Raw genomic sequence first — 27,920 nt, forward strand, 5'->3', positions numbered from 1 at the left:
TTTTTGTCAAAGCTTGGTTAGCACGTGTACACATAGTCTTGTCTAAACACCCGCAACAAGAAATATATCTAAATCATACATCCATATCTCTAGAATTTTCAAGTTTATGAACGAGGGCATTACTCTAGTTTATGATAAATATTAAACGAACTCACCAAAGGGAATCCGAAGAGACTGTAGTCAAGTATACCTGTAAAGAGAACGTACATGGAACAATACTGTTTTTCTAACGTAGACTATACGATCATTTCTGGGTAATACTTGGACAGATATATATTAGTTTTCAGCGCGAATGTTACAGCCTATGTATTATGGCTGAAGAATGTCTATTGAAATGATATAACTACTGGGTGGTGGGTCCCGTTTTTAACATTGAGAGTTTGTTTCCGGGGTCCTATAGGATGCAAATGCACTGACCATCCATCCACCCGACCGTTTTTCCGTCTGTCACTATATATATACATACATACATATATATATATATATATATATATATATATATATATATATATATATATATAGAGAGAGAGAGAGAGAGAGAGAGAGAGAGAGAGAGAGAGAGAGAGAGTGTGTGTGTGTCTGTGTTTACAGACACGCACAATTACAAATTTAGACACTCACCAGTAATTGACCAGGCTAAGTTTGGCCACTGGCTTTGGTTGTCTCCAGTCCAATGGAAAGACCATTTGTTGGTTCCTGCGAAATTTGACCGAGTCACGACCATCGGACGTTTTCCAGGTAAAATATTTACGAGAGCCCTGAAAGGTTACACAAACTTGCAAAGTCTTTCCGATTTCCTTCATTACTAAATCTATCTTTCATAATAGTCGAGATAAACATTCAGTGCAACGTGTTTACTTACTAAAACGAGCAGTGGTCGAGGTTTTGTATTCTGCAAAACTATCTGCAGTCCGATTTAAAGTAGAGAAGACACTGTTGTAGCTGTTATTTTGACACTTTGTCTTAAATTTATATTGCCATTATTATTTAAGAAGCGTAACTTAATTTTAAATTAAAGGTGACACAAAGACTATATAACCTTTATTGTCGTGTGTCCCGATTAATCTTTCGGGCAAGAGTGGACTTATTTGGGATCTATTCACATTTATATCATTGCGCATGGTTGCAGTGGACAGTCTGAACACCGTGTGTTGCCATTATCTAAGTGGTCTCAACGTTGAACACTGGCGTGTTTAAATTTCATTTAAAGTTTTCACCAAATAATTTATTAAAAACCTAACCTTTAAATGGGTGTTTTTGTGTTTTAGAAGCTGCATGAGGACTCACAAGAGTTTTACATCGATGCTAGAATTTTCGTTCATGAATGCGAGACACAAATGTTTTATTATGCATCGGTATTGGATAGGAAAATGCCACTATCGAGATCAGACGTTCCTTTTCTACATACGAGGGATTCCATTATGCTTTGGCTGTGATGGGCCATTAGAGCGGAGCGTGTGTTTTAAAGAGATTAAATAATCGGTTAAAATCCTAGCGCCTAAAATAATTGTCCAGAACTATGAACTGATAATGACAGGGAGTTACTAAATGTGAGAAGCTGTATCTTTCGATGATCAATATCAAATTGCTAGCAAAGACCATTCTCAGGTGGCACCCAAATCTCAGTTGGCAACCAGAGATCAATCTCAGGTGGCGACCAAAGCTCAATCTCAGGTGGCAACTAAAGGACAATCTCAGGCGTCTACCAAAGCACAACTTCAGGTGGCAACCAAAGCTCAATCTCAGGGCGCAACTAAAGACCAATCTCAGGTGGCAACCAAAGACCAATCTCAGGTGGCTACAAAATATAAACTGGATATGGAGCTAATTTCCTTTTAGAAAATGCTGTAACCACTGAAGTTAAGGTAGAATGGACGTTGCTATTGCAATGGCTAGCCAATAGATTAGCATTTCCCAGTTCAAGGGTTCGATTGCTAATATGTAAATGTCCTTCCATGAGTAGTTTTCGATGTCCAAAATATACTATATCTTCAGTCCCTTTTTTATGCCAATATCACCTGAATTGCCGAAATCAATATACATTTAAACGGTCGTTCCTTGATCAAACAAATTTTAATACATACCGATAGGTTGTGATGGCCATACTGTGTGCATAGAGATTGTGGACGTCGTAATGGCGTCCCCACTTTTGTTTGGCATCCATACAGATTGTCTTTGCAAATAACTTTCTATCTAAAATATCTGAAATATTAAATAGGATGAATTGAGAAGAAAATATCAATACAGATTTAATTTTCTCAGAAAAATCGATACACAGCGAAAAACATACTTAGAAAAAGCTACGTCCGTGAAAAACTATGAGAGAGAGAGAGAGAGAGAGAGAGAGGTATGGACATGTACCGATTGTTATTTCTTGCTGGGATTTCATAAAATATTTGAAGTGAATGATCTAACTTTACTCGGAACACCAAATCACACCATCACATAAGACCAAGTTTTCAGAATTTGTAGCTTTACGTTCCCAACCCCACCCCCACCCCGCAAAAAAGAAGCCAAGAACAGTACACAAAGAACGAAAGTTTCGTCCAAAGATTTGGATTTAAATTAAAGTTTGTATTCTCTGTTTTTAAGATTTTATGAACTCGAGTCTAGTTCTAAATGAAGAATTACTTGTTTAATAAGACCGATACGAAACGCATCGATGGTGATATAATAAAATATTTTAGTGTACATATGAAAAGAAAGTTAATAATATGGTAAAATATTTTAGCATTTGTTGAGAAGCACACAAAAGTCCCATTTTCGCACAAATTAGAAAAGCCATTGAAATTCTGTAATTAGCCGTAAAATTATGATATGCATGTGATAGCTCATTCTTACATGATCGGAACTGCCTGGTTTTAGCTGGTTTGAGAAATGAATTTGTACTGCCCATCTTAGCCAAATTTCACAATTGAGCCTGGTATTTGTTGTTTTCTGCGTCCTCTATAATACATTTCTGTTATTGCATTTTATATATAACTTATGACACCAGCGACTGATCATGCAAGATCACTGCTTGTGCATGGTTTACTATGTGCAAATGGTTGCCAGAGTGCTTGGGGAAAGAATTTAAAATTTGAGTATTGAAACTGCTCCTCACTTCCCGCCAAAGGTTTGTACATAGCCAACAGTGCAAGATTCAAATGTTTGATCACAACACCGCCACTCTAATCAATGTACCTAAAGCTTCCACACAAATTCAATAAGACTTCCAAAGTTTTTTTTATCTATTCTCTTTAGTCTTAGTGTCTTGTATGGTTATTACCGATCTTTCGTAATGCTTTCTTACATAGTTAGAAAATGTATGTTTAAACACTGAAACATCTTACTGTTTCTTTTTTATTTTACTGTTTCTTTTTTTATGTATTAGCAGCAGTGTCGTAGCTAGAAATTCTGCCCCCACCCTTCGAAAAACTTAAGTATGCCCCCCCCCCCAGCCCAATAAAAAGCCATTTGCTGGACATTTTGGGCCCATACTAGGCCTGCATGCCGTCCACTCCATGCACCATAAACTGTCAAAACATATTGGCGACCATATGGCGGACTATTCTTTCATGACCAAATATGTTTTCCTCGTTAAAAAAGATATGAGTGTTCTTTTATTATTATTATTATTATTATTATTACAGTTGTCGGGGTTGCTTAGGTGGTTACTTCGCTACTGATTAGCAGGCACTATAAAACATTCGGAGAATGCAAACTTTTACAATTTCAGAGAGATTTGGTGAAAAAGTTAGATATCTCAAACACCTCTTCCCTTATCTATATGAATTAACAAAAATAGAACATTTCTTTATAATTATTTAATTCTTCCTATTATTCCATGAAATAATTCTCACGAGGTAATTTGGCATTTTTACTTTGATCGGCAAGGAAAATCCGTCAATAGTGAAAAAATTGCTTTCAGTTTCCAATGAACTACCTCTCAAGGTGTTAATTACGTTCACCTTGGGAAAGACCTATCTTACCAGAAGTATAAGAATTTGGCTAGTATATCTATTGTGTGACAATACATCTTTACTTACTAGGTACGTATGGTGGATAGTTCCATCTGTTCCTATCACATCCTTCAGTTCCATTCTCAAAAAGTTGTCCGTAAATGAAATTGGACACTTCATTCATGTCCTGTTAAAGAAAGATTACATCTCTTTCGATATATCTGTCTATCAATTGTTGTATCTGTCTGTCTGTCCGTATTTGTGTATGTATGTATGCAAATTTGCCAAATAGAAAGTTTAAAACAAATATAGAAACTATAGCTAAAGTCTGACCTTTTCATCAGCTTTATGGAAAATAATACATGTTATAGGCTGCATTCATACAAAAATATTGCCTCAGTGATAAATCTGAGCTGAAATTCCAGTACATTCTTGTCCTTGCTCTGCGTATGTGTATCCTGTAAGAACCTAACACTCGCACTGAAGGTTGGGTCTGAATGAACCTTTAACAAAATAGGTTGCTGTCAGATTTCCAACTGTGAATAGATTTTACTCTATTTATTGGAAGGAAAATATCAAGGAAGTCGCGTGATCTAACACATCTCTCCCCAAGGTTTGAAATGGAAATTTTGATTGGCTAGAACATCAGAAAACGAATCAGATGTTTTTCGGACATGACTTCCAATATAACTGTTGCAGTTGTTTAGTGTCGATAAACTTACGGTTTAATTTTGTAGAATTTATATCATAAGCATGAAAGGGTAACACTTAAACGAAACGACTGAGTCACTGAATTATCAAACAGATTTTAAACGAATTTGTTTTCTCAATAAATACATAACTCGTAAAATTGATGTTTATAAAATAATCTATTGTCATTGACTGTTTAAACTTACTATCCATAACCCATCAACAGACACGCTCTCATTTTCCCGGTAGTAACGTATCCATTTTTCCCACCAGTGAAGTGTATTATTGTTAGTAAAATCCGGGTATCCGACTAAACCAGGCCAGACCTGTAAATATAAACAGTATTCTGTAGTTTGCAAAAAAGGGATTCAATATCCTGGGATAGAGAAATTTGTCAAAGAATGGGGAGAAAGGAATAATATGAGCCTAGTATTGTAGCGTATAAAGACACACACACACACACACACACACACACCGGAGTACTACAGGATCACGAGTCTTAAATTTATTGATCGGCGAGTAAGGTAACAAAGTCTCATACTGACAGTTAAATGTTAGCATGCATTCAATCTCTTGGTTCCTGACCAACATGGTAGGTATGCGAGCTGACTGTTGCTTCACAGCTTTGCACATTATCGGAAGACAAACTGGTTAAACTATTTGTTACAGTGATATGGATTTTAAGAAGACAGAGTCTATTTGATAACATGGGGTACGGCCATTTTTTGCAAAAAGTGATATTCACGGGTGCATTGTTAAAATAGTGTGCTCGCCACCAATTGCGAGCTTTTTTGGAAATCAACCAGTAATGCAGACCTAGTAACTTATCATCATGTGTTGTAGATAAGTACACGGTAGGTGGCGCTATGCATACAAATACCTCGATACCAGAGAACATATATAATAATAAAAATTAATAATAATAATAATAGTAATAATAATAATAATAATAATAATAATAATAATAAGAAGAAGAAGAAGAAGAAGAAGAATGTTGGTAGTCCTTACAGTCCAAAGAGGACACATTCTGTGCAACTGTCCATGGGCATGGAGAAGGCTTTGCAGTCCCAGTTTTTACTTGCATAGCTGATGACAGGTAGAACACTGGACGTTCGTATTAGTTATTGGGACTGACTTTGGCATGTGGAGAATATCTCGGGCTGCCTCCGTTTTGCCCCGGCGTTCATTTTGAGGGTCATTTGACGATTTACAGGTGAGGGCACGCCAGCCTCTTCCGTCCTGTGGTTTTCTTATATATCTCCAATGGTTTGAGACCGCTTGCTTTGTTGGCTTTGGTTTATTCGTCTATGTATCAGTCCCCAAAGAAGATCTACTTCGGCAAGTGATTGCCATCCATTCTGATGACATGTCCTGAGTGTAGAAGTTAAGCCTTGAACAACATTGCCTCGATAGTTGTTATCTTGGCTTTATCCATGAGTGCGATGTTGGTAAACTTATCTTGCCATCGGATCCCGAGGATACAGCAAAGAGCACGCATATGGAATTTCTCAACTGCTTGACATGTCTGTGGTATGCGGTCCAGGTATCACAGCAGTAGAGCATGGAGGCAAGGACCACTACGTTATACCCCTTCAGGTTTGTGGATAGGGTAACATTGTGATGGTTCAAGTAATCTCTTGCAAAGCTTTTCGATTGACTGACTTTATTAATCTTTGCAGAGATCTTATCAAGCGAACCATAGTTAGAGATAACACTACCTATGTATTTGAAGCTGTCCACAATTTTCAGCTGAGTAACGTAAATGGCAATGATTGGTTGTAGCGCACTGGTGTTTGTGGCTGGCTGGAAAATTAACATTAGTCTTGCCAAGGTTAAATATGAGGCCGAATAGGTTCTTTTCTTCGGAAAACTTGTTGAGCATTGTCTGAATGTCTCTTGTCTTGTGTGCCATGAGGTCACAGTCAGCAGTAAACTGAGCTTCTAATATGAGATATTTTAGCGTCTTCTTCGGTGCTGTGAATCGCCGACGGTCGAAGAGTGAACCATTAAGCCTGTATATGATATACACTCGTTCTTGAAGATCATGGACGATGTAGTTGTGGACACAGGTAAAGAAGAGGTTGAAGAGGATCGTTGCCAGTACACAACCCTGTTTCACTCCCTTCGATATCTCGAAGGGTTTGGATGGATCTGCGGGGACATGTCCTTTCATGCCATCATGGGAGAATCGGATGATCTGGACACATTTACGCAGGCAGTCTTTCCTTGCTTGTACAGAACAGAAGACCACTCTGCTGACTGTATCAATGGTCTCGGTAAGGTTAATGATGATAGAGTATAGGTCCAAGTTTTGATCAGAGCGTTTCTCCTGGACCAGCCTAAAAGCAAAGACCAAGCCAATCGTACTGCGTCCTGGACTGCAACCGTACTAAGCCTCAGGAAGGTTAGCTTCTGACACAGTCATTAGTCGGTTTAAAAGGACTCGGGCAAACATCTTACTAGTATTGTAGAGGATCGATATGCCGCTGTAGTTGCGGTCAGCTTTGCTACCATTATTCTCGAAGAAGGAAAATATCACGACATCAAGTAAATATTCTTGCATCGTTTCATGTTCACACAGGCTCTGGAGTATATCACGAGTCCTGCTGCTTTGTAAACTTCCGCAGAGATCCCATCCTTTCTTGGAGCTCTGTCTGAGTTCATCTGGTGTCAGTCGAAGGTGGCAGATCGAATTTCTCTCTGACTGACTCGTGGCGGATCTGTTCGAGAGCTGTGGGTTTGTCAGATGATGAAATATTTAGCAGTCCGCTGAAGTACTCAGCCCAGCAATATCACAGCATTTTGATCTTTGATCAACATCGATCCATCGGCTGAGAGTAAGGGATGGATTCTATTCTTGAAAGGCTGTCAACAGTTTTCAATGAAATGAAAACTTTAGAGCTGTACGTATCAGCATAGTGCGGTACTTCTTTAGCCTTCTTGACCCATCACTTTTCTTCCATCTCTTTCAGTTCTTTCTGGGCCTGTCCCTTGAGGAGTTTGAACTAGTCAGCCTTGGTGATGGAAAGTGGGTCATTTAGCCATTCCGCACATGCTTTGTTCTTATCCTAGATGAACTGAGTGATATGTTTATTATTTTAATAAAACCAGTCCTGATGCATGCATGCCTCCGGCACCACTTCTCAAAGCTGACATAAACCAATGGTACTCGATTCTTTAGATTCTCTTCGAGTGTTTTTTGTTTAAAACATTGGTTTCGATTTTATGCATGTTCCATCCTCTCTGTGTTAAACGGTGCCTTGGCGGTCTTCGGACGCTTGCACTGAGTGGGAACAACGCTTATGTTAAGCATTTATTTTACCAGACTATGGTCTGTCTCGCACTCTGCACACAACATAAACATGTGATTCTGACGTCCTGTAGCCCTTCTGTCTGACAATGACAGTATGTCAGTTGCAACTTTCTGAACCTAGTATACATCCAGGTCATTTTGTACATGTCAGCGTGCCAGAACACCGTTTTGGTGATGCACATGTGCTAAGCACATTTGATCAGGAGCAGCAAACCGTTGTTGATAAGCTTCCTCACACGTGTGGGCCAAGAACTCTCGTCCAGTCGCTGTTGGCGTTTCCAACTCTGGCACTGAAATGTTTCAGGAGAATCAGAGTGTCACTGGAGGGTGTAACTTAATAAACTAGTCTAAGTCCTCATAGAGTTGCTTCTTTCCTTCTTCCTGGTAGCCTGTTCTGATGGAAGCGCACATTCATGAGGCGCTAATTGATGCCAACTGGGAGGGTAAGGATGTCCTTCATCAGACTAGTTCTGATACCAAGCCCCACTCTGTGTAGCCTTGTCTCGGCTCTAGCTTTTCCTCCCAGATAAAGCGTATTCACCTCTGGCTTCTTTCAGTAGACCCTCATCTGCCAGCCTTGTTTCTCTTACAGCTGTAATGTCAAAGCGATAGCGAAACCAGTTCCTTTGAGATAGAGCCTGTCCTTCTCTCAGGTATTGTGGTGGCGTCCCAGTCCAAAAGGTTTCGGATATTCCAGGTTCCGAGAATAATCTATTTTTGTTTATCTTTGTAGCTTCTTTTTGGACTTACTTTGGGATGATCTACCAACCGCGGTATGCTAGGCAGATATAGTACGGCAGGCACTATTTCGGGTCGCCTTTTCTAGCCCACGCTATCATATAAGAATGATCAGTGTTGTGCTAAAAAGGCTGCTCAATTGTCATGGATACTGCCAAACGCCTGTTACCCAGAATACGAAGACGAGCGACCACTAGTTAAAGTGTTACCTGCTTGCAGGATTGTGACTATGACTGCCAGTGGTCATCTCCACCTATCGCTTAATCATGATGACATCGCCACATGGCTTGCGGAAGGAAAGAAAGACTGTATAGATAACCCGTGCTTGAAAAAGATTTTAAAGTGTACAAGTCGTTGCACAGGAGCAGTTCAACTTTCTCGGCCTAAGAACCATAGTACGATGAATCGTAACTGCTTTAGATCTCCTTGGCTCCAATGGACGGCCATGACCAGCGTTCTTCACAAAAACGTTACAGATCATCCCTTCCGATCGTTGTATCTACCTGGTGATCTCATTGGCCCAGAGCTGTCTTCGCCTGGTAGGGTTGGCAAGTCCCCAAATCAACATGCTTTGAGACCCATCGGCTGCTCTCACTTGTTTTATGCCGCCTATCGAAGTGGCGTGCCTTGGTGTGGCTCCTATCGGATGCATACAACTGCTGAAGACATACTGCCATGCATTTTGATAAGAGGAGAAGCTCCAACACAATTACCTTCGGACGTCAGAAGGGGATATTAGGGGAACATTCTTGATGTAGCCCAATTTGGAATTTTGTTTATTTTATAGCTATTGTCTTTCAGCTCATGAGTAACACCATTATTATACCGTATATGCGTACATACTTTAAGAAGGATATTTTGACTTTATATGTCGTCGTTTTCAACAAATATGTAAAACATATGTATATTCAATTTTATTTGCTTAGCTGGCAAATCTTCTCCTCTTCTTCTTATCATTCCGCTTCTTCAAAGCTTCTGAAAACGGGAAATGGTTTATATGGCCTCTCTGTATATAAATAGCCATCCGTTTTATTCGCTGTTTCTGATGTTAAGAGCAAGGTGAATTCTGTTTTATGAACTAAATCCCGTCTGACAGTCTGCTGTTTGTAGTGGGATAACTAATGCAATTTTGGTATATTTAAACAAATTAGGAAACTGGGTACGTTATATTCGAACATACATTTCTACAAGTCGATCATATTGTCCCTAGGATAACTATGTTGTAGGATTGTATTTTTGCAAGGCATAATTCAGTCAAAGTTGCAACATTCGAAGCACATTGGATATCCTGTTCATATATTTTCATTAGTAAATGAATACTCTTTCTATATTCTCGTCAGAGAATACGTCACATCCTTACTTGTCGGTTCTTGCCTTCAGCGGTTGTAGATATCCAACAACGTGTCTTGGAATTTCGGTTTCTTATCTTATCTTTTTCTCAGCTTCCGTTTGCACGTACTGTGGACAAGTTGCCGACTATTTCCGTGTCATCGGGCTGTGCGACATCTTCAGTTCGTGTCGGAACATTGGTGCTTCTTTTTGCTCCATAGTAGCAACCGTAGCAAACTCTTACCATAAAAAAATCAGTTATCTTCTGTTTCGACGTTCCTAAAACGCGTTGCTTGTTACTCTCTATACCATTGTGTTATGACAGATCAATTGGCCAATTTTTTACAGCCCTCTAGGAGACATTTAAATCGGAACTTCATGAAAGTTTCTGCAAAACTGCAGTCGATCGCAGTCATACGTTAAATATGCCTTAGTAAAGTTTGATTGATTGAGATAATCGGCATAATAGACGAAAGCTTGATTGAGATAATGAGCATAATAGGCGAACAATACTTAATTTATTTTTATAATTCTGGAAAGAGATCGAAACAAACATAAGTTAAGCGCATATTGAATCCAAGAAATTGCGGGAACCGCAAATAATCTACATGACCTTTCTCCTAAAAGTTTTAAGAATTTGCGTGACTAATGGTTAAAATTGCAAGAAACACGTGATCCCGGGGCCTGCAATCACCTCTTCTGCTGGTAACCACATGTAGGAGCTAAGTGTCAGGCGGCGGCTAAAGCAGACAAACTACTCCGAGAAGCACGACATATTCCCTTGTCGGACGCTAAAGCAGACATACTACTCCTAGGAGCACGACATATTCCCCTGTCGGATATGATACTCTTCCCTGGCAGCTCGTATAAAGTTGCTTTACGCATTCTTGGGTCGTTAATCAAGGAAATTTTATGTCACGTTTTGTTATAGACTGAAATGAAATTTAGCTATATTTTGGATTTAAATTCATTGCTTTTTTCCCCTCATGCTATTGATGATCAAGTTATTTATGCCATTTTAAGTTTAATATCGTCTCCATATGCAATTAATGCAAATACTAATAAAGATAAAAAGTAGAAAAAACAAAATACCTTTCCGATTAATATACTTCCGTTTGCGTCCTTTACGTATACGTCCTGCTTCTCACCATCTTCATACATATTGTATCCTGGATTCGTGATACTCGCATTATGCAGTTTTTCTGTTTCTTTACCTATACCTGGATCCTACAGAAAAAACAACGCCGCACTGAAGAAATAATGAATTTAATTTGAATTTTACGAAGCATATTTGGGAGTTGGTTTTTTTATATCTTTCTTAAGGATGTATTTATTGTGAGCGTTGTGTATAACGTGCAAATATTTTGATCTCCATGAATTTAATGGACGTTAAAGCTAAAATAATTGTGAGTAGAAACAATCATGTCCGACCTAGAATGTGACGAGAAACCAAAAGTCGGAGAAGTTGGAGCATGTTATTTAAAGTAAAAGAAACAATTTTGGAAACGCATGGTCTTTTGTGTACATTTGAATCCTTACATTTGAATCCATATTGAGCAATTCAAATTTAGATGTTTATGTTCAACATCAGTAACCAATTAATAAATTCATGAATTTAGTTTAAATGTGTTAGGATTTTATCGTGATTATATCATAGTGTAACGTTTATCATGTTATCTGAGATATGTATAATCTTTAACATTTATAAAACTGTACGCTGTGCATTTCTCTTTGTTCAACTTCCAGCATGGCAAAAGACTTACGATTCGAGTCTCTCGATGAGCTTCTAAATATATTGCATAAGGACCACAATTACTTTTGTCTGGTCAAAGAAATGGAATCACATTCTGGTATTTCATTTATTATTAAAAAAGAAAGAAAAATATACTCGCCACAATAACTATAAATTTTTGACCATGCTCGTGAAGCTCATTTACAAATTGCGGCAAACCCTTGTACTGTTGCTTGTCGACAGTGAAGATCAATTTATCGTACATGGTGTCGATATCTCCCCACTGTACATCCTGCCAAATAAATAGCAAATTATATTTCATTGCTGCCCACCATGGGTTTGTTAACTAGTGAATGCAGCGATGACAATAGGGGAAACGGAATTCAGAACCAAAATAGCACTACAGGTCTTGTTATTTTTTTTTATTTTCACAACTCGTGAGGGCTGTGCAAAATAGGTACGTACATAATTAGTTTTATAACTAGCAGGTTTAATTTTTATTTTGTAGTACTATACTGAAAATGTGATTATGATATATATATATATATATATATATATATATATATATATATATATATATATATATATATATATATATATATATATATATATATATATATATATATGAACGTGTGCTTATTTGTGATGGTATATGGACTGGCATATAGTGAGAGGCAAGCCGATGGGTGCCGTTTACCCGCGGACCCGAGTTCGATCGTATCAACATATGGTACAAAACAAAAAATTATCTAACCTGTATGATATTATTATTTGTATTAAATAATAATTATACATTGTATTATGAAGCATTCTCCTGTACAATCGAGGGAAAGCACTTTGTACTCTGTTTGGTGTATATATTTTCTCTCTCTCTCTCTCTCTCTCTCTCTCTCTCTCTCTCTCTATATATATATATATATATATATATATATATATATATATATGAGTCTGTGTGTGTGTGTGTTTGTGTTACTGATGATGATATTGATTCCATGTGTACGATTCTGCTCAGAGGTTTTAAATTTTTATCTTAATTCCAAATATCATTTCCTGCACATTTTTCTTCACATAATAATTGCTTTTTATCCTTAATCACCAATAAGCATAACATCATAAGGTCAGCTTAAAACGTTTGACGAAGATAGTCACCTGAGGTATATTAGCCCGCCTAGTTCTATCCCACACTTCTCGCATGTGACTCAAGTTGCCATAGTGCCATCGACACAGCTGGAATCCTAGGGACCAATATGGCGGCATCATGGAACGTCCAATGGCCTGAATTATAAATATATGTTGCTGTCCCAAAGTATTTGTACTTTAAGGTTTATAAATGTTTACAAGGGAACAAAGAGTATTAAGAACCGGTCAGCATTATTTAAACATAAAAGTGAAATTCGTGTACAGAGACAATCATCGTTAAAAATTATAAATATTCCGCAAAAATAAAGCTTAGGTGACATGTCTTGGAATAACGAAAGAAATCTATAGCGATCTACTTTAACATTATTCTATTTACAGATATTTGACCTTTCTCGCTTGAAGATGTGCGACTTTTGCGAAGTTTTAAAAACGAGGCTTTAAACGTTATTTTCAGACACGCTAAATATTCTTATATTTGATTGGCCAATGATAAATCAATGTCCAATCAGACTTCAGAAATTTGAATCGAGTGTGTGCTAGAGCCAACCTGTGTAAAATCATGATTTAAACGCAAAAAAGTAGATCTGACAGGCATCGTTACAATGTTACGTACTATATTGTTCTTTTGATTTGCAAGCCGATTTACAGCTTTAATACTGATGAAAATAGAAAGGTCTTTCGGAACAAATTGCTCCTAACGATAGCTTACCCTGACACGAAATGCAATGCTTTATCTGATAGTCTCCTAAAACTAAATCGACAAACATTCCAAATACCACACGATTTGTTTAGACGCTATCATAGCTACATTATATCAGCGTTCTCGATATCAGATTGAAATTCGACTTTAGAATAAAAACCGTATTTCTAACTTTTGTCTACACGCATATAAAAGAGTTACTAAAATATCTAGCTTATGGCTTGGCTACACTTAGAAAAAAAAACAGTCACTACATTTATCTGGTTACTAATGTAAGCCTGCACGCAAACAAACAATTATCATTTCTGATGTGATTGGGTAGGTGACACCGCGCTAAGAACTATTACAATGTCATTGAGATGTATACACCTTATTATATTGCTTCACGGCGTTTGCAGATACAAAAGGCAAAAACGATGCAGAAGTCAAGACTCCCGCCTTAGAAAGTAAATTTTCTTCAGAAGTATCAGATATACAATAAGAAGCAGAGACGAGCCGTATTACCGGTATACTGCGGTACACCGTGTTATATATTGGTACGGATGTTTTCTAGGTAGCCCGCTTATTTAAGAAGTGTTACATTTACATACCTTTGTGTATTGCTGTAGGGCGTCAGCAGGCGATGAACCCAGAAAAATATAAAAGTCAAGAATCCCTCCTATAACTCGATAGGTGATAGCAGGGTAGGGCGATGGCTGCAGCGTCACTTCTGAAAATTCAATCATGCATTTTTCCATTAAAAATCCGGATGTCATTCAAGTCTTTGATAACTTAAGAAAGTGAACAAATTTAAAAGCAAATGATCTAGAACTGTCCAATAGGTTTGACATTTGTGAACGTATATATACGAATCATAAATCTCCATTCGATAATTTGTTAGGTTCCCATAGACATAAACAGAAGAAAGCGCAAAGAAACACCTGCTCTTTAAAACTACTTTAATGTTTCAGGCGGTATGCGCGTGTGTGTTTATATATATATATATATATATATATATATATATATATATATATATATATATATATATATATATATATATATATATATATATATATTGTTGCGCTGGAACATGATTAAGGCATATAATCAGACGCAGATAGTGAAAACTTGTGACCCTTTTGGTTAACGCATTTCAGTCACAAATATTTAAGAATAAATAGGTACATTTTAAGAAGCAAAACAGGCAATAATAACGAAAAAGTACTAATTCATTGTGATTAATCGACAGAACGAGGCGTTGAGTAATGAACTGCAAGTTTTGTTAATAAATAAACATAATTTGTTCGTATTATGACATAATTTGTTCATTACGATTCAAGATCCTTAATTAATATACATGTCTACATCTTATCAAATGGCATAACGTTACCCATTGCATTGCTGTTTTTCAAGAACACAACATTTGCCTTGCCGTCTTTTTCTAAGTTCATGTACATAGGCTGAGCACCGTATAAATTCCAATCGTTCTGAAAAGAGTAAATATGTCGCTTTTTTCATAAACTTAAGTGTGATAAATAGATATTACTGGCAAAATATTTTAAATTTTTTCAGTCTTGAATTTTTATATCGTTATATTTTCACACAAGGAAATACAAGATGCTCATCATGCCATGCTATGATGGCTTGTATGTGCATTGAGAAGTGATACTTGCAGCAAGAATAATTACCACTTTGTAAGCTAGAACAAATAAGCGGTAACAAAATTACTTTTCACACATGGAAAGTATCTTTTTGCGGGATAAATTTACCTCGACGCCATTCACGTCTATACGAAGTTATCTTCCCTGATATTTTTTTTAAATAACTCGTCGTGATCCGTGTGCTGAATCAGACTTGCTTTCTGATCAGATCTGGTTTGCAAAAAGTAACAAATGTATTTTATATCAACATTGTTAAGATCATTCATCCCAAGCTTACTGCATTCTTAAATCGATTGTCTGTCTATGAATACGGTTAAAATTGAGGTAAAGTTGTCAAGAGGATGATGAAGATTATGTGCTGAATAGTGAATTTAGTCATAGGAAAATTCGATTAATTTGGGAATTTTGGTGTATAATACTTTTCATGCGTAAATACTGGATAGATTTTATCTTATGATACACAAAATGATATAATTTAACTAGTGGCTTAACAATCAGGTATTAAACCACTGAGGTTCTTATAGGGGAACACAATACGTTTTTTTTGTGCGTGGGTTTTAACGCCATTTTTCAGAAACATGAATGAACCGCTCCGGTAGCCCAGTGGTTAGAGCGTCCGCCTCGGATGCGGGAGGTCGTGGGTTCGATCCCCGGCCGAGTCATACCAAAGAATTACAAACACGGTACTAACAGCTGCCTCGTTTGGCGCTCAGCATTAAGAGGTTAGTGTTAGGACTGGTCGGCCCGGTGTCAGGATGATGTGACTGGGTGGGACATCATGCTACATGTCTGCGGCATGATGTCCCAGTGCTAGACATCACTATAAACTGCCACATTGCAGACATCGTAGCGATATGACTAAAAATTGTTAAAGCTACGTTCAAAATCCAAATCACATCACATCACATCACAGAACATCACAGAAACATGAAAGATTTTACATTCTGACTTGTATGTTTGGTGGAGAAAGGTCCCGTGAAGAGCCATCCACCCACGAAAAACTCCTGGCAAGTTTTCTGACATAACCAAAATGATTGAATTTTTAACAGAATTCACGCGAACAGAGGTGAAAGGTGTGAGTGCCAATCTGCCACCTGGTGCTCCTAAATCTGCTTGTATCTTTCACACAAAAAAGGATTTACACAGTTTGTTTATAGTTCGGGACAAAAATGATAAATGATTGTTGGTTTGTGTGCCTGTCTGTATATCCATCTGTATGTATGTTGGTAAGAAAGAGATGGGGGGGGGGACGTCTACGTACAACTGGCGCCACGTCTCGAGTAAATATAGACCACGTTGTCCAGTTCATGTCATGTTTCAGCTGATTATGTCGGTGTTCTCCAAAGCCGTAAATAACGTCGGTTGGTAGCTTTGTTGTTAGCTGCATAAATTGTTCAGAAAATACCAGTCCTGGAAGCGTTGTATTGAAGCTGTGTAGAAATAAATGACATGAATAAATTTAAAAGAAATGATCTAAAGGTGCTCCATTATTGTGCTTCACTTGAAAAATGACAGTAACAAGATAAAATTCACGTCTCATAATTTTTCTGTCGTTCACATATCTGGTACGATAGAAGGAAGAGTAAATATGCTATATGATCTTCATCTAATCGTTATTAAACGGGTTTAGATCACATAATCTTAACATTAATTACAATAGTTGTAAAATTAATTGTACAGATTCATTTCTGTCACATGACTCCTAAAACTATTTATACTGAACTCAGTAAAATCGGATACCGGAAATATATATATATATATATATATATATATATATATATATATATATATATATATATATATATATATATATATATATAATGACAGCACTTTGCATGCAATTCTTGACCTCTTCTGTTAATACGATATGTCTGAGATTATCGTAATCTTTATCAACTCTCTTGGTTGAGCAAAATCAATCAAATAGTTTTTCGTTTCCCCTTGCAAATTCGACATTAGTAATTCCATTTTGTCGTTTACATTTCGTAAACCTTTGTTGATGTGCCTCAGGTACCAACTCGAACCTTTTCCAGATATATTCCTTAACAACATCATAATCGATACTTTTTTGTACTGACAGTGAAATGTGGGTTTCAGAAGCTTTGCTAGTAAGTACACATTGTAATATAAAGTTGCTCTCTTGGCATCCTCTATCTATCTTTCTCTGAATTTGCACGGGTATTTCCCTCTTTTTTCGCTTTTTTTTTGAAATTGCATTTCCAACATTTCTTTCTGAAGCTGAACTGAAGCTTTCTCGACTCCAATTCGCTCTGAAATTTTTGTTTCAACTGCAATGCCTTTAATTTTCTATCAAAAACGGAGACAGACGTACTAGTCAAACCCAAAGCGCCTATAATCACAATTTCATTTCCCACCAAATACTGAATCAAAATATTCTTTATTTCTTCCTTTATTAAAGATGCGTTCTCTTCAGAAAGATCATAACGACTGGCAAGCTCGAGTAACTTGTACGTTTTCATAGACTCTATCCAATTTAGGTAGGATTGTGAGTTTATGATATTTGATGACATTGTAAATTCTTGTTGGTTTCACTAAAGATTTCTCAAATGTATGAAAATAAAATCACTACCAAGGACAATGAACATTCCGACATAAAGTCAATTTTAATTGTAAAGGCAATTTTTCATATCACTGAAATGTTCGAACGAAATTCAAATCACTGAACAGGCCCAAATATATGTTACGACTGTAACATTTAAATTAAGTAAAATAAAGAATTTAAAAGAATTTAAATAGAATTAACAAATAATATATTTCCTTAAGTTAAAGGGTGAAAATCCCATATAGTCTTTAATGTCTTATCCCAAGTTCAAAAGTATAGAATGTTCCGAATAAATTCCTGTAGTCAGCAATGTCGTGATGTACCACAATGATCACTTCAAAATGCCTTTGAATGAGCTCTCAATAATTCCAAAATAAGGCGTTCATCCAATGCCAATGAGCACTTAGTAATTCGAATGTATAATTTGAATAAATAATTTTTCTCGAATTATACCTGAAAGACAACAATAAAATCTGATAACAAATATATCTCAGAGCTTTAACTAAGATGGAAAAGAATTGATTGTTTATTTTGTCCAAATCTCTTTCTCAAATATAATAACCTCAAAAGCTATGTCAACATGTTATTTGCAGCTCACAAACATGGACAAACAATAGCTATGTAAACATGTTCTCTAAAATTAACATTATTTTAAAGCACAATCTACGATCATCGATAAAAGGGAAGCATCGACAAAGGGAAAACACACACACACACACACACACACACACATATATATATATATATATATATATATATATATATATATATATATATATATATATATATATATATATATATATATATATATATATATCTCTTAAAGTGGAAATAAACTATGCGAAGTTATAGACAGTTAAACATACTGGAAGTCATACAGGTATACCTGGCATACCTGGAATAAAACACGTTCTTTATGTCAAATTCTGCACAGGAAAATAATATTATATCAATCTAGCTGCTAATAGATGAATATGCTTCATGATGTTTTAAATGAAGCAAGATAATTTTAATTACATATCGACAGGGTTACGGAATTTGAAAAGGTAGAAGAGCTTTAAAAGTAGTTTGCTTCCGACCACATAGTCTGGACGTCGTTATTAATAATATTAGAGATGATTTTGTCTCAAGTAGCTTTGTTTTATATTTGTGAAAGCACATTTATATTTATGCGTGTAGGCAGGACTTTTTCCGGGGACTGGGTGGGTGAGTAAGCCATATTCGGGGCTGGGGGTGGGTAAAGTTAAAATCATAAAGGTACATTTATATACTGCACAATGGAATTTAGATAAGTTTTCTCGGAATTAGGCAAGTGCCCCTTGTCCTCCCCGAGGACGACCATGTTTACGTTAGTTACTACTTGGTTTTGAAATAAGTCAGTGTTTGAGAGAAATAACTTTGGAAAGAGGGTGGTTTCTTAAGAAAATAAGTTTTATATAATTTGTCTTTTGCTGGACAAAAACTATATAAGAGATAAGCCCATAACTAGGAATTAGATAAAGTTTACTAATAATTTAATTATAGCTAATTATTATTAATAATTAATGAATTATGAATCTAAAAGTAAACAAACTAAGGGTGGTCTTTAATGTTTGATATACATCGTATCAGTATCTAAAATCAAGAATAAATGATTCTGGTATGGACTATTAGTATAATTATTGGTAGTGGGGGGGGGTAGAAACAGTAATACAGGTGGGAAACTTTGAGGTGAATGAATTATTTAATCTGTTAACCACTAAAAGTCCACTCTTAGTCATGACATTTATTTCTGGTCTCTTCTTGCATTCATTTGGGGTTGACAATAACAGGTTAACTTTCTTACACTGTTGTCCCATTCCCAATTCGTGTTACAACAATTCCAAACTGAGGTCCACCTGTAAAGTTGTAGGTATACTGAGGGTTGACGACAGGCTCGGGTGAAGACATAGATAACGCTTCGTTTGAAATCTCATAGTATACGCTATCCGGATAGAACTGAAATAAAAAATTGTATATGTATGTATGTATGTGTGCGTGCGTGCGTGCGTTTGCCTTTCAACGGAGTTAAGTTTGAGTACAGTGAATGAACCTTTCACAATCACAGTCCAGTGTGTCCGCTGCATAATGTAGATCTGTGTCCCTTTGCAAATTAATAATTTTGCTAGTTTTCTTTTTTGAACTTTTATTTTCATTCATATTGACTAAATAAATAATATACACTCTTACCATTTAAACCTGAAGATTGTTTTAATGAAGATATTAGACATGATTAGCTTCTTGAACACTGAACGTTCAGCCATTCACGTACCGGCGAATGTATGGAAAGAAGCGTGGAACCAACGAGAAGGAATTCAAAGATGTTATATTATTTACACTTGATCGAAGACATTAATTTGCTTTAATTAACATTACCACCAGCCATAGAATTGCGTTTATCTTACATCTCTGTCTCTCTTTCTTCTTTCCGTTGTTCTGTTTACCTGTCTCTTTGACAATCATTCATAGGTGTAGAGACATAGTGAGGCATAGCCGACAAACTATCTTACTAAGATGAGAGAGAGAGAGAGAGAGAGAGAGAGAGAGAGAGAGAGAGATGTTGTTTGGAGAGTTACCAAAAAAAGGCACTTTTATTATTGTTAATCCTTATGATTCTCGGTTGGTCGATTAGTCTGCTGCCTGAACAACCAACACTTTGAAAGCAAGTGGAGGGTAGGTTGTGTCGTATATTTTCATATTTAAAAATAATCTGGTCTGAGAATATTATTATGGATTTAAGAAGAAAAAAAAAAACATTGAATATATTACTGTATGTGTGCCACGTAAACACGAATATAAACGTCATAATGTAAACAGGTTAGTGCAACTTGGTGGCATTGACATTATGAACACTGTAGATAAATCCCAAGGAAAGTGTACACATACTGTTGCGACGAACCAGTTTCTTGGAGATTGTTTGGTGTAGGTTCAGTTTCAATTGTTTCATCAAGCCCAAATTCTTGTGTATATTGGTTGTTATGAATTGGCGGGGAAGAAAAAAGGAAAGCAAACATGTTTGCAATAAGATTGTGTACCATGTCAAATTCATTTATAACACGAGGATTATTAATATTTGTATCGTTATTTCTTACGTCGCTAATGACTAATTAGTGGAAGTTAGTCACTGATCTATAGAATGGATACAATAAAGTTGAAACAATGTTTATATATGGGTATTCATGCTCCACGGCTGGACCCCAATTTGATAAACCAATACTGTTTGTATATAAAATTGTTTTATACCAACACTTAATAAGCCATGCAAATTGTAATATGTGAGTGTGTTCCAAAAGACAGACAGATGCAAAACAAATTCAGACGAAACATTACATTATTTTTCTAAGGAATCAATTTAAGTTCCGTTTAGAAAACTTTGATGTAATTATTGTGGATCTACCCATACAGTTGATACACGCTCTTCCAACAACGTTTTCTATGTACCAGTGCCTAACGTAATACTCAAATATCTTATCAAGGTTTGGGATTCTTGCTGTTGTTGTTGTTGTTTTTCAGTACACGATAGGCAATACATGGCGGCCAGTATTAATGGTGGAGGAAGAACCCGAGAAAACCCTGGAAAGAACTACCGACCCACGAGAAGCTACTGGCAAGCTTTCTCACATACCCACATTGGCTCAATCCGAGACTCGAACCCACGCAGACATAGGTGAGATGGCAGTGATCTGTAACGGAGAGCGCTTTAGACCACTCGGCCACTCGGCCACTCGGGGCCTTTAAGGTTTGGGAAGCAGCTCAAAACATTCATTTTAAAGGAAACATTATCTAAAAAGAAATGTCTACTTTTATCCTGATTGCTGTTTCTGTGTATTGCTGGATTTCAACATTCATGTTCTCATAGACTGACTGCTCGAAGATTGTGTTTATTGCGCCATGACGTTTAAGACGGAACTTCATCCCACCATCTTTTGTAGTTTGTGGACTTCCGGTGATATTATATCCGATTGTATCAGGCGTAAACGTGCAGTTCGGAGTTCTTTGGTCGTCGAATTCTCGCCATAGGCATCTAAAATGTATACATATATGTGCTTAAATACACTGTTGGATCCTAATTTCAGTATTTTTGTGCAATGCGCGAGAAATATCGAGCATAAAGTTTATTTAAAATATCATACAAATGTCCGCGATATAATATTTGAACAAAATGGTGCAATGAAATGACGAGATATTGCAAGGTCAGTTGCGTAGCGAGAAATCACAAGATTTAATCCTGCGGCCTTCTCCCGATAAAACATGAAGCATGTTTGGTGGGAATTTATGGCCTCATTGGGTGAAAGGAATAACTATCGTGACATAAATACAATGTTATCGAAAGAAAAATAAAGTAATATTGTATAAATTGTTCAACCTGTATTTATAAATGTCTGATTTGTAGCCTGATATTCAAATTGACTGTTAATAATATGCTTAAACAATCTTGTCTATGTAGGTTCAGTCTAGGCTGAAATCATGAATGTATCTGACCGATGGTGAGGCAAACACCTTGTACTAGAATCAAGCAGCATGCGACTTTTCCACAAAGACGTCATCACTCGTTCTCTAATGCGTATTAAAGGTTTAATAAAAATACAAAGAGGACAAATTAATGCCCGTCGGAATGAACTGGCGATACAGCGAATGCGATTTGTGAAGAAACTTATATATATATATATATATATATATATATATATATATATATATATATATATATATATATATATATATATATATATATATTACAATGAAATCACTAGGTGTTGAAATTAAAGGAAATTTTGATACCTACTGTTAACGACTTTTTATGTTGTTGAATTACACATTGAGAGAACCAAAAACTAGCAGTCAGTGTTATAAGCATTACCATACTAACATACCACGAGAGAGAGAGAGAGAGAGAGAGAGAGAGATATTACTTTCTTCTTTCACATTTTTCTTTGGTCGGTTCTGGATCCGGGTGACAGTCTACAAGTGCCTCCGTTCGGGTCGGGTCTGGAACCGGCTGACAGTGTACAGGGGCATCCGTTCTGTTCGGGTGTGGATCCGGCTGACAGCCTACAAGGCCCTCCGTTCTGGAAGCGGAAGTTCCGAGACATAAAGTTAAAAACAGGGCAAGCAGAAGCGGTCGTTTGCTTTTTTTCTTTGCAAGCCCAACCTCTTTTCCCTCATCCATCATCAGCTTTCAATTTAGAGGTACTTTAGAAGTCCGAAACTTACTTTTCCAATCAATCTTATGACTAGTTGCTCAATGTTTTGCCACAGCTAGTAACTGAATGTCATATTTGTAAATAATAAAGGAAGGTGTGCAATATATGAGGATATGATGTATGTCCCAGCCTATAATACGTGTCTTGACACGTATCACTGAAATGACGTCTTTGAAACTTAACTATAAAGAAGACGTAACTAAATGTTGAATTTGGCCTTATTAATCAACAAGATCTCACTGTTTCAGGTAAATGTCCTCTTGTTTTACAATCCAAGTTTAAAATGCAGTCTTCAAGTAAAAGTCTGTCCGAGGTTTCGTGTCAGCTGGCATGTAAGGATTTGTTGTTACTTCTATACATACTGAAGAGGCCGAAAGCCAAGTTACAGATGGATTTGTTCGCATTACGTATTTGCTGATTAGATAACAATTATCTGTGCAGTTCATGTGCGAAAAAAATGACACTATTTCACTCGAGGGAAAGATGTACGTGAGATATGAATGACTTCAAAGTGTGCAAGCTATGGTGAGCTGTAACTCAGGATAATAAATCTCACTTTGAATACAGTAAGCGTACACATTTGGTGTTGTAAATTTTATGTCACATTTTCCAGCACAAAAATATCGGGGATACTGAAGTTTACGTTTTGAGTTTAGATATTGGTTGCGGGTACAATGCCATACAAGGCAGTGCAAACTTAAATACAATTTCAACGATTCTTTTAAAAATGTAAAATTGTACAGAATTGTAAGGGAGGTATTTCTGCTCAAATATATTACACCTTTTTCCATTTTGATAATATTTTAAAGAGGAAAATTAATTGACAATAATGATGAAAGTAATAACCGCAGATATGTCAACACAAAAGCGTCACTTCCGCAAATTCATTTGATTGAATGAAATATGTTTAAAGGCCTGGATGTGTAACAATACTGCTGTGCTAAAGTAAGTTAAACAAATATTGGACTATGGGCCATCTAAGGAGGTAAAGAGACATTTCACCGACTTATCCATGGTAATTTGATAATACTATGAAACGTAATAATGTATATTTCACCGACTTACCCATGGTAATTTGATAATACTATGGAACCAAGAATATGGTTGACCCGTTTTGTGCCTTCGCAATTAATAAGGGCATTTCCTTCCATATGCTGACTACAACCCGTCAGATGCAAAGACATTAATTCCATTTTAGTGGAGAGAAAGAAGCAACCATTTGAGTATTGTACTTCTTTTTTTTAATCTGTTTTCGTAGAGTGTAACTTTTTAGAGTCTATAGATCAGTGGTATATATAATAGTGTTACAAGGCTTTCAGGTGTACAGTTTGCTCTTGGGTGTTTGCCTCTTCTGGTATAACGGGACCACTTGTACAATCCCAGGTCTGCGGAGTTTAAGGTGTAGGAACACTGCATTCAAAAATAAAAAACAACACTAGCTGTGATTGGTGTATTATGTAAGAGTTGTACTTTCTCTTAGGCTTAAACAAAAATTGAGCCTCTTGCCAAAATGTGAGATTATGTTAATTTATATCTGGATCATATTATGTACTTTTATGATTATTTTTTTTTAAATGTGGTACACATGGTTGAAAATTTATATGTTGTGACTAGATAATTCTTACCCCTCTCTAGTTCCAGTAGTGTTATCTCTCTGAAATACAAAGGAGTACCTGGTTTTGTCCTTGTGAAATTGTCAATCAAACAGTGTTCTCTATGACAGTGCGTGACATGCCTGCTGAGGTAGGATAGAAAGTATATTTATTTCACAAAACATTAGCATTCATGTATATGCAAAAACAATTGGTTGCGTGATACCTAAAGGGAAGAACAGCCTCAGAGTGTATCCATAGAAACACATACATGTGGCGTACTAGTTTGATGTATGAAAACAAATAGATGCTGAACAGTTTTGGTCATATAATGAAAGTCTATTAAGAATAAAAGGCATGAATTCTTCAGACAATATCACAAGTTGGCTTTGAATAGGGACTTCTGATAACTAGAGCTGTAACATATATAGCATTGTGTTGCTTGATGCCTTTATGTCAGTGTTGTCAGCTCCTAGATTGGAATACATGCAACATAATAAGATATGTAAACATAATATAGTTGATTTTGACCAAATATTGACAATTTTACATGCAAAAGATGAAAATTCACATGTACAAAAACAACTATCTTGTTCTTGTAAGGCATGTCATAAACCAGGAGAGAGAACACTCTTGTAGATAGGTCACTTGTACCATATAGAATATTCTGGTATGAGTCATTTTATGTAATTGTTTAAAGATATGGTATTCTCTCCCACCTTGATGTTAATTGCCTGCTCTAATTGTCCATTTTTGTACACTTTCCTGCCTTGAAATTGTTCATGATTTTTATATAGTTAAGTTCTCTTGCATTCCCTTTTGTTGAAGTAGCAGGGAATACCAACAGACAAGAGCAGCTGTATAAACCCAGTTTTAATCTGCTATTGACTTTCAATTAATTTTTTTTTATTTCTGTCCAGCTGTTCTTGTGGTATTTCCATATTAGGTCCAAAATTACTGAGTGATAACCTTTTTAGTCAACCTTACAATTCATTCCATTCAAGTCCACAGTTTAATTCAAACTTTGCAAACCATCGCAAGAATCCAAATTGGCATGGGATCATTTCTACATGGCTATGGAAGGATGCGCTCCACATGGCGGTATTGTACAGAACATGAACTATGCCATATAACACAGCCGCCTCATAGTAATAAACCTAAATTACATCACTGAGGTCTCCATTACATATGGATGTCTGAATATTAGGTTCTCACTTTATCAGTAATGTATTTTTTGATAATTTAATTACATTGAAGTTGGAACATGTTGTTAATGAACTCATCTATATTACATGGGTAATATATTAGATGGAAAAAAATACCACACCTTATGTATATCATTCAGTTATGTCCCTTACACCAGACATAACATTTCAAGGAATAAAAACTCACATTTTCAGTGATTGATTATGAATATAAAGATAAGATTTGTGAAGTCTTATATTAGTCCTCAATCATGATGCAAATGTAAGTAGAAGCAACTTAATAATTTCTCACAGTAAAGTTGACAAGTTTAAAAACTGATAATGTATGTTTTGTTTGGTTTAGGTAAATTTCTGCCATTATTGTTAGTTTCTTACGTAGGAGAAATGTAGTACATTATATGTATCTATATTATCTAAATTATCCACCATTTTATATTAGGTGGAAATTAACACCACTTCACCTGAAATCTGGGTACCTGTAAGGGATGTTATAGCACAGTTGCCTTCGAACTGTCCTTGGTCCTATGGGGCGCTGCCCCCATATATTTGTCCAAGTTAAGGTCATCAAATTTTCACTTCTCATTTTTCTCATTGCTCCTTTTGTCTCCTTTAATTCCTTTATCATAAGCTACATCTCCCTTTTGGATATACTTTTTCCTCCTGTTTTTAACTCCATTTGACTCGCTATACTTATTGTATAAATTTGGCATTTTTCTGTATTTTACTCCCCAAATTTCACCCCCAATCCAACATAACTTATAAGCTGTGATCTACTATATTTAGTGACTGACTGGCTTGCTGCATCAATTTTATTCACAACACAAAGAAGGGAAGCTTTCTATTTGTGTTACAACGCGGTCGGGTACGTAGACCTTTGTGTGAGGACTCAAGGTTAGTGACCTCATGTATCTGAGGACAGTGTAAAGTGTTCATAGCTTATACTTTAAAATATGATTGGGTCATGTCCACTGCCTCTGGTGTTAAGGTCTGCATCTACCAAACAAATATGAAGTCATTTATTTTAGGTGAATTGTACTTTTTGAAGTAGGAGAAGTGCATACTAACCGTTGTTTTCACGTGACGTCACAAAACGTGTGTACTTCCATATCCGCCATTTTGAGTCCCTAGCCCCGCAAACGGGCACCTAATAACATTGGTCTTCCCACATAATTACGAGGGCGCGTCTCATTTTGTGCGTAAGAATATAATAATACCTCACATTCTGTTGTGCCTGTCACACGCATGAGGTCTAATGCGTGATTTTTCTACTTTATTTCTTCAAGTTCAATTTAAATTCATTTAAATTTCAATCATCTTTGTTATTCTTTCATAAACAAATAGATCGATCAATAAACAAACGCATAGACAAATGGATACATTTGGTTATCGTTCAAGTTAAAAAGATAATTGTTAATATATAATTTCATATTTCTAAAAGCATTTCATGAATACTTCGTTTTGACATTCGACACAAAGTCATGTTCCATTAGGCAATTGTTTCGTTTGAACAGTTAAATCGGATTATTATCTTGAATATACATGATGATTAATGTTGACAGATGTTTGTTAGGGACGCAAGATGGAGGCGCAAGGTGCGCGCACGTTGCATTGTGGGTATTTGCGTACTTAATCGTGACGTCTGTGAAAACAACCCATATGGTACTTTGACTTTTTTGACCTAGTTATTACATAATATGACATAATGTGATTTATCCCATATCACCCATGTAAAGTTCAGTAAGTGCTGATATGATTAAAACACAACTCATAGTTAAAACAATTCATTTTATTCCCAAAATGCGGTTTGGTAGTAAAGCACAATTATCGCAACAGCAGCTGAAATAGTTCAAGGACCATTACATACAAATAAATATAAGAAACAGCTTGGTACCTCATAAAATTGGTTTTGACAAGCGAGACTAAGTACACTTGTTACTTGTACAGTCCCGAGCTATACCACAGATTATTGAAAAAAGATAAGGCTGGCTATAGGTATTATGGTACCAATTTCACAATCCCAGGTTGGCGGAGCTTAAGTTGTAGGTACATTGCATTCAGAAATAAACAACAACACTAGCTGTGGTTGGAGCAATATGTAAGAGTTGTACTTTCTGTTAG

At 36.3% G+C, this 27,920-nt stretch overlaps 1 protein-coding gene across 1 annotated transcript in view; it reads right to left on the reverse strand.

Annotated features, from left to right (window-relative positions):
• The window catches only part of LOC149799985 (sucrase-isomaltase, intestinal-like), a 42,106-nt gene extending 18,712 nt beyond the window's left edge, over positions 1-23,394 (reverse strand). Inside the window, exons 1-14 of the mRNA XM_089959515.1 lie at positions 22,715-23,394; positions 21,606-21,828; positions 19,612-19,763; positions 16,485-16,653; positions 14,953-15,049; positions 14,174-14,292; positions 12,893-13,018; positions 11,904-12,035; positions 11,104-11,238; positions 4,838-4,957; positions 4,029-4,128; positions 2,085-2,202; positions 622-758; positions 156-190 (exon numbers count right to left, since the gene is read on the reverse strand). Of these exons, the coding sequence (XP_089815641.1) occupies positions 156-190; positions 622-758; positions 2,085-2,202; positions 4,029-4,128; positions 4,838-4,957; positions 11,104-11,238; positions 11,904-12,035; positions 12,893-13,018; positions 14,174-14,292; positions 14,953-15,049; positions 16,485-16,653; positions 19,612-19,763; positions 21,606-21,828; positions 22,715-22,974 (1,923 nt within the window). The 5' untranslated portion in view covers positions 22,975-23,394. The remainder of the gene's footprint in view (positions 1-155; positions 191-621; positions 759-2,084; positions 2,203-4,028; positions 4,129-4,837; positions 4,958-11,103; positions 11,239-11,903; positions 12,036-12,892; positions 13,019-14,173; positions 14,293-14,952; positions 15,050-16,484; positions 16,654-19,611; positions 19,764-21,605; positions 21,829-22,714) is intronic.
• Between the last annotated feature and the right edge of the window lie 4,526 nt (positions 23,395-27,920).

The sequence above is a fragment of the Sinohyriopsis cumingii genome, chromosome 5 (genome assembly GCF_028554795.1).
Source record: "Sinohyriopsis cumingii isolate HCF-2022 chromosome 5, ASM2855479v2, whole genome shotgun sequence".
NCBI classification, from domain to species: Eukaryota; Metazoa; Mollusca; class Bivalvia; order Unionida; family Unionidae; genus Sinohyriopsis; species Sinohyriopsis cumingii.